At 42.6% G+C, this 8,219-nt stretch overlaps 1 protein-coding gene across 1 annotated transcript in view; it reads left to right on the forward strand.

The window, feature by feature from the left end:
• The window catches only part of ARPC3 (actin related protein 2/3 complex subunit 3), a 13,307-nt gene that overhangs the window by 2,902 nt on the left and 2,186 nt on the right, over positions 1 to 8,219 (forward strand). The window contains exons 2-5 of the mRNA XM_013006404.2: positions 856 to 955; positions 5,130 to 5,206; positions 6,922 to 6,990; positions 8,059 to 8,185. Coding sequence (XP_012861858.1) covers positions 856 to 955; positions 5,130 to 5,206; positions 6,922 to 6,990; positions 8,059 to 8,185 — 373 coding nt within the window. The remainder of the gene's footprint in view (positions 1 to 855; positions 956 to 5,129; positions 5,207 to 6,921; positions 6,991 to 8,058; positions 8,186 to 8,219) is intronic.

Genomic DNA, 8,219 nt, shown 5'->3' on the forward strand with positions numbered 1-8,219 from the left:
GGCGGGGAGTGCGGAGTGGAGACCCAAAGCCCATTTGTAGGCCACTGGACATCCCCTTATAGAAGGGTCTTGGGAGGAGACGAGCCAGTCAGGGTGCGACGTAGCAATGATGAAACATACAACTTTCCTCTAGTTCCTAAATGCTTCCTCCTCCCAATTCTACCTTACACATATGGCTAGACCAGAGGATGTACACTGGTACAGATAGGAACTGGAAACACAGGGAATCCAGGGCAGATCCCTTCAGGACCAGTGGTGTGAGTCAAGGGTTCATGAGGGAGGGGGGAGGGGGGAAAATGAGCTGATGCCAGGGACTTAGGTGGAGTGCAAATGTTTCAAGAATGATGAAGGCAATGAATGTACAAATGTGCTTTTAAAAGCCTTTAAAAAAAATCTTTGTTTTAAATACAATTTTAAAAAAATAAAAAATTGCTATCACTAAATATTTAATGAGGGTGATGTATAACAATTAGCTTGCCAGTCCTGCAATATACACCACTTTTGTAAACTAGAAAAGGCAGCTCCCGCACACTGCTTCTGCCTTCCCTCCTTTCTTCCCGAATCATGGGAGCTCTTGTGACACATTGGGTTAAGCGTGAGGCTGTGTGTGAACTTAATCAGGCACTCCGGGGGAGAAAGATGTAGCCGTGCAGTTTCCATCAAGATGGACATCATAGAAGCTCTGTGGGTCTGTTCTGCTCTGTCCTATACCTTCACGATGAGTTGAAATGGACTTAAAGGCAGTGGGTTTGGTTTTGGGTGTAATGAATGTTAGACAAAGGTGCCCTTTTTGTCCTTGCCTGCTCCCAAGGCATTTTCTCTCTTTCTGAAACCGTACCTGGTTTGCTGTTGCAGGCCTACCACTCCTCTCTCATGGACCCGGACACCAAACTCATTGGAAACATGGCCCTGCTACCTATCAGAAGTCAGTTCAAAGGACCTGCTCCGAGAGAGAGTAAGTCAGGCCTTTCCCTTCACGTTGAGGTTTTGGTGTGGAATGTCAGGCAACGCTCTGCTGTTCAGTCTAGGTAGTTGTCCACTCAGCCCTCTGTCTCAGTCTGCTCCTGTGCATCCTCTTGCTTGGTGGACGCTGGGTTCTAAGCCTCTCATGGTGATTGTTAAACATGTCACATCTAGTAGGGACCTTGCATCGCTGCTCATTTCTCCAGGATAGTTTTGTGTTTTGCTGGGGAAGAGGAGACAGGCTAGATCCTGGACCTTGTGTCCTGCCTTCACGCTCAGTTCTTTCCACCCATTGCTGCTGCCTCTGGAGAATGCCACGCCCCTATCCATCTCTGCAGCAAGCTTGAAAACAACGTGTTTTAAGCTTTCCCATCTAAATCTGCTACGTTTATCCATTATTTTTAGTATCTTTTATAATGTTATTTACTGATCTCTACCAGGGGGCTGGAGGAGTTGTTTTAAAATGTTTGTGGGAAAATTTCATTATCTTTCATATCATTTCCCCCACACTTCTTGCAGTCCCCTTATACTCTTGCTTTATTGGGTTTTACATCTTTGCTTTCTTCCTTGATACTCTGCCCTTAAAAAAAAAAAATTCTGCTTTTGGAAACTTATTTTATTTTTCAGATGACCCTATTTTTTTCATATACTATCTGAGGCTCTTCTGGCACATTTGAGATGTGTTGCCAAATGTACTTATTACATAGGCTTTCCCTGCACCTAGGCCTGAGGCATGGTTATAAAACCTACTTTGAGGAGGAGCTCTGGTGGCTTAGTGAGTTATACGTTGGGCTGCTAATCACAGAGTCAGCAGTTCAAAACCACCAGATGCTCCACAGGAGAAAAATGAGGCCTTCTATTTGCAGAAATAATACCTACTTTGTACTGACCACAACTCCCTTCTTCTCCTAGAGTATTTGACATGCCTTTGGCTTGATTTAATTTTCCTTCAACACCTGTCTGTTGCTTGGTAAAGTTAAAAATGTGGTGAGTCACTACAGTCTTTATGTGGTTCTCAGATAAAGAAAAGAAAGAAGAAACAAAGAAGTAAATTTCAGAGTATGAATCCGGTTGGCCCAGAGTCCTTGAGAAGAGGACTGTGTAATGCATCAGAAGGCACACCTGACCAAAGATGGAATCAGTCTAGTATTGAGCCCCTTTGTAGTTCGGTCACTTTCATGGGAGAACGGGACCCCTAGAAGTCAGATCACAGAAGATATTCGGTGCTGGATTAGAACCGAATTGGATTCTCGAGGAGAGAATACCTGTGCTATGAGCTACCTAAATGTTGTTGTTAGGTGTCATTGCAGTGTAGTGAATTAGTATAATGTGGCCTTTTTAGCCATGGTCTTGAGACTCACTCAGAATGATTGGGTGGGACAATGAAAACAGGTGTGTGTGGCCCACCAAGGGTTTGGACACCCTGCTAATAATGCAGATATGGGTGGACTATCCAAATAATCATTGTAGGAGATTGGTTAATATCATCATCCCTTTAGATTTAAAATGAGCTGATCCTTGAGACTAAAGGAGGGCTAGGGAGGGGGGTGCAGACCTCACTACTATCAAAAAGAGTCGAGAACATAACGTTTGCTTTGGACTTGAGGTCCCCACACTGAGAAGCTCTTAGGCCCAAGAGACAGCTGTGACACTAGAGAGGATGGAAAGTGAGGCTGGAAACAGCAACAGCAGAACTCAGAGACCTGGCAGAAGATGGCTCAGTGAGTTTCCTGGCCCACAGAGCAAGAGAGGCTTGCTGGTAGACTAGGGTGCCTCTGGGAACTTATTGGTAGAACTCAAGAGCTTGAATACTTCCCTGAACAGTGAAGAGGCCAGGATGAGGGGGTCAAGAGGCCTGCCTATAGGCGTGGCCAAGAAGCTGCCCTGACCAAAGACTGTAGCCTGTGCCTTTCCTGATCCTGAATTGTAACCTGTGATTTTCCTAATTAATCCATAACTGTGAGTTATCAAACCCAGAAGAGAAGAAGGGTAAAGAGGTTGGAGGGTAGAGGTACATGTGAGCTCTGCCTCCTAGGGATCAAGTTTGGGGTGATGTTGCTCTTGATTCTCTCTCCTCCCCCCTTGTGTAGTTAACTGAGGGGGTCTGACAATGCTACTATGCCATTTTCACAACCAGCGAGTTCATTCCAACTCCTAGGCACCCTGTGTGTCAGGGTAGATCTGCTGCATCGCTTTTGAGGCTGAAATCTTTATAGGAGCTGATAGGCAGGTTTTCCATGGAGCTGCTAGCTGGGTTGAATCACCGTCTTTCTATTCAATTCAATCCATTTAGAGTCAAAAAGTCTCTTTCGAGTTCTTTCTATACCAAAGTCCCCTTAGTTTATGTTTTTCTTTGCCTTACCCCACCTCATGCCCAAATCCTAATTTTGGAAGAGCAGACTGGTTTTTGTAGATCCCGTTGAATCCTCTGAGGAAGTTTTCTTTTCAGATAAATCAGTTTCAAGGAACACAAGTCTAGCATTAGAATTCCATGGAAATTTTTTAGTTGGGGAATGAGCTGGGGTCTAGACAACCGGATGACCACACACAAGTGCCCCAGGGTTACTGTGTGTTTCTGCCACGGAGAGGCAGGCAGTCACGGACTTGAAGTATAAATAACCGACGCGGTGTTGCTGAGACCAGCTGCCGGATACCGAGACCCTGGGATTTTGACCTTTTAAAAATAAGAAAAAGAAAACAAAAAATTGCCAGAGAAGTTGTGTAATAAAATCCATCTTTGTCAAATAGCATTTCTGGCTTTTCTCAGTCTAACCATCGAGAACAACGTGTACAAAAATACTCTATTATGGAAAGATGTGTATTTGAGCCCCAGCATGCTCCCAAGTGGCAATTGAGGGCTTTAATTTAATTTAATTGGGGCCTTTAAAGTTCGTCTGCATTTCAGTTGATCTTTATAAATGCATTGTGGGATAATCCAGAAATATGTTCTCTAAATGTTAATAGTCACTTATTTCCCGGTAGTGGATGTTTTTTGATATTGAGTTTCCTCCCCTAATGAACATTTATTTTTTTAAAAATAGGCCATATAGATACTGTTCCAGGTATTGTATATTTTATATTTATATGGTTATATTTCAGTAGCATTGTTTCATTTTGTCTAACCTCAAAACTCTTGACAATTGAGCTTAGCTATTTTTTTTTCTTTTTTTCTTTTTTTGGATTTTTGGCTCACACTTAATCCTTGCTCAATCTAAACATAATTAGTTCTTTTTTTTTTTTTTTAACATTTTATTAGGGGCTCATACAACTGTTATCCCAATCCATACACACATCAATTGTGTAAAGTGCATTTGTATATCGTTTCTCAAAAAAAAATTTTGTTTTCTTTTTAACTTAAAAATAATAATAATAATGAGTGAAAGCCATGTAGCTGAATTTACCATTTTAAAGTGAACGATGTGTGACAGAACATTTACAAGTAGAATTGGTGCTCAGCCCTGCTGCTAAGCAAGAGTTGGCCACATGACCCCGCCAGCTGCTCTTGGGAGAAAGAGGAGGCAGTCTGCTTTTGTAAAGATGTAGGGCCTTTACAAAAGTGGAACTCTCCGGCGCAGTTCCACTCTGCCCTGTAGGATCACTGTGACTCAGAATCAACCCAAGGCAATGAGTTTGGTTTGTGTTTTCAGTGCCTTTACAGTGCGGTGCAGCTACCACCTGTCTCCAGTTCCAGAACATTTTCATCACCTTAAAATGAAACCGATACACATTTAACCTTTGCTCCCCATTCTTCTTATCCTCCAGCCACTGGTTACCACCAGTCTGCTGCTTTCTCTCTGAATTGGCCTACTTTGGGATTTCATGCAAATATGTAGCCAGCCTTTTATTTATGTCCAGCTTATTTCACTAAGTGAAATATTTCCAAGTCCCTTCATGTTGTAGGGCAAAACAGTACTCAGTTGTGTGTTCACCACCATGTCCACTCATGATCTGTTGTGAGTAGCACTGCTGTGCTATTCTACTGTGCTGTGTATGTGTGCAGATAACGTGTTTGGGCACCTGTTTTTGGCTCTTTGGGGTGGAGAATTGCGGGATCCTATGATAATTCTGTTTTTAACTTTTTGAGCAACTCTTTGTGCCTTTGTTTTTGGTGTTATATTTTACATTTGACTAACGTTCTCTGCCCTTTTCCTTTATGTTTGGTTTAGCAAAAGATACAGATATTGTGGATGAGGCCATCTATTACTTCAAGGCCAACGTCTTCTTCAAAAACTATGAAATTAAGGTAAGTTACAGAGCTTTCTGACAGGGATCAATATCTACCTTCAGTCAAGATTCCTATGAGAAGTAAACAGACTAAAACAAGATTCAATAAATGGAATAAAACAGTGTGATTTTAAAAATTGAGACCAGCACCTACTGTTAGGTTCTGTATAGTTATTCCTGCTTCTCTTCCCCCTCTAGAGTCTCTGCCACAGGTCTGCAAACTATGGCCTGAGGGCCACCACCCAGGCCTGTCACCGCTTTTTACAAACATAGTTTCATTGAGAAACAACCACAGTCATCTGTTTAAATGCCTTCTTTGGCTGCTTTCACGCCACAAAAATAGACTCACGAGGTTATAACAAAGACCTATAGCCCAGAACATCTACGATACCTAGCCCTTTACAAAGAAAATGTGCCAATTTCTAGTCTAGATACTTCCTTACCTACCCAAAAAAAAAAAAAAAAATCCATCAAATCAATTACGACTCCTATCGACTTCTTAACCTTTTCAGCCTTAACTCAGCACCTACTAAGTGCCCACTCTGTGTTTGAGTTTGGATGAGTCCCGAACTAAAGAATCCTATATACCATACCGTTGTTCGTCTTTCTCTGAACTTGGCCTAGGGCAAAGAAGAAAGCTTAATGACACGGAAACACTCACTCTTCATTCTTGCTTTTTTGGTTCTGTGAGGATGAGGTCAAAGGTGAAGAGAGGTGACAGATAAGGAAAGGGGAAGAGGGGGGAAAAAAGGAAGGAAAAAACATGTTAAGATCCTGTATGAGCAAGTTACAAGGAATGCCGGTGAGTCTTCTTAATAACTGTAGACTATGCAGCTTCAACTTCAACCCCTTAGCCTCTTAGATCAACTAGCATGTCAGTTGTTCGCTTGTGGACTCTTCATCTACCCCTTTTAGTCTGAACATTCTGTACTGGTAGCAGAGTGTTATGTACCTAATGCAGGACTGAAGTGTAACTGTTTGGTTTGTAATGAATGCACGTAAATACAAGTCGCCTCCTTCAGTTCTCTCCCAAATAATCAGGTTTTAAAACTAGGGAAATGGAATTTGGCTTCTGTTTTTAAATTAGAAATTGGCCTGAGACTAGACCCACTTCCAGCATTCTCCATTTTGCTTTTGGGCTGGCCACGGCGTGGCCCAGTAGAAGTCCTCAGGAGCCAGCCACTCACTGGAGGAGTAATTGCTTCTCCTTCCTGCTGTTTTGTTCTCCCCAGGGACCCGGAAGTGAAAGGGGTTTTAAAAGTTCGCCAAGCAGATGATGTGTCTCAGGTTTTCCTGGCAGCTGTGTAATTCTCCTTCCTAACGCAGAGTGAGGGGAACCCAGAGAGGGGAGATGACGCGAGCTGGAGCAGCCACCAGCTCTGGGAGGAAGTTGCCTCCCCTTGAGTGGGCAAAAAGGGGGCCTCAGAGGCTGAGGGATTTGGGAACCGTGTGTTTTTGATGCTGTGATGTTATTAGCTGCTGTTGAGTTGGTTGTGACTCATGACAGCTCCTCATGGATCAGAGGACAACTTTGCTCTCCAGCATTCTCAGTGCCTGGTTTTTCAGAAGTAGATCTAGGTGAACTCGAACTACTAGCCTTTTGGTTAGCTGCTGAGTGCTATGCTATTAGAATTTTCCATAGATAGTCCAAAATAAAAGTATGAATTCGTTTGTTGCACATAATTGTTATGTTTTGATTAGACCTATGTTTCAGTTTTGCTTTTCTTCCTGTAGAATGAAGCAGACAGGACCTTGATATATATCACTCTCTACATTTCCGAATGCCTAAAGAAACTCCAGAAGGTAACTAAACGCAAAGCCCTTAAATTATTAGTAGGTGTTTGTCCTTTTAGCCATCTGGCCTTTCTTGAGACTTTAAGGGCAAATAGAAAATATTCTCTCTGATTTAGAATCTATGCTTAAGAGACCCGCCTGAGTCTCCTTAAATTACACGGATTTTTTTTTTTTTTTAAAGTTCTTGCCTCTGGAGTTCTGAGGTCCAAGGATAGAGCTCAAGGTCTTAAAGTGGGTGGCCCAGGTTGAGGGTGACAGCTTCCTTTACACTAACCTCTCACTGAAATGTAGCAGTTACTTCAGTTATCATTGTAGGCAAGACACACAGCAAGATAGCTGGGCTAACGATGCCTGTGACCAACTTCATTGCCACTAGATGTTATGGTATCTTCCCATTACTAAAGAAGCTTAGAGTTGACTCTTGCGTATTTTGATTATTGTCTTTTATTCTCATTGATTACCCTTCTAATTTCCTACTCTAAGGGGAGGGCCCGTAACCTTTCACCAGATTGTCAAAGAGGCCAAAGCACATGAATAACACCCACCATCCCACATAGACCGGAAAACTGCCATTGAAATATTGTACTTTTCCCAATGTGAAATGAAACTGAAAATCACAGAATGACCAGACTTACTGGTCACATGAAAACTGGTACAACCCGTGAGAATATGGACCCTGGTAGTCTTCAGGTCTGGAAATGAATTCACCTTTGGGGCTCAATTTTTGCTAAGTACCAAGGAGATGTGCACATTTTGGAATAATCAACCACTTGAGACCAACAGGGCAGCATTTGCCAATGGACAAAGTTCAGAAGGGTTAGGAAAGATGGAAGAATGGGAACAGGAAACACAAGGAGGAAGTGGGATCAGTAACGTTACATCAAAGGGACGGCACCTAATGAGATGAAACAAAATACGTGTGAATTGTTGAATGGAAAACCAGTGATCTGGTCTGTAACCCTTCACCCAAATTCATAATCAAAAGTCAGGAACAGATTTCTAAATATGGGCGATGGGGGGCATTACTCTTTTCCCTGTGAAATTTGTATGTGTATGATTTTTTTTTTTTTTTTGTAGTGCAATTCCAGAAGCCAAGGGGAGAAAGAAATGTACACACTGGGCATCACTAACTTCCCCATACCTGGAGAGCCCGGGTTTCCACTGAACGCCATTTATGCCAAACCTGCAAACAAGCAGGAAGATGGTGAGCGTGGGCGGGCTTCCTACCTGTGTTCCAC

Source organism: Echinops telfairi, unplaced genomic scaffold, assembly GCF_000313985.2.
Source record: "Echinops telfairi isolate 266 unplaced genomic scaffold, ASM31398v2 ScPeMD7_7412;HRSCAF=8450, whole genome shotgun sequence".
NCBI lineage: Eukaryota > Metazoa > Chordata > Mammalia > Afrosoricida > Tenrecidae > Echinops > Echinops telfairi.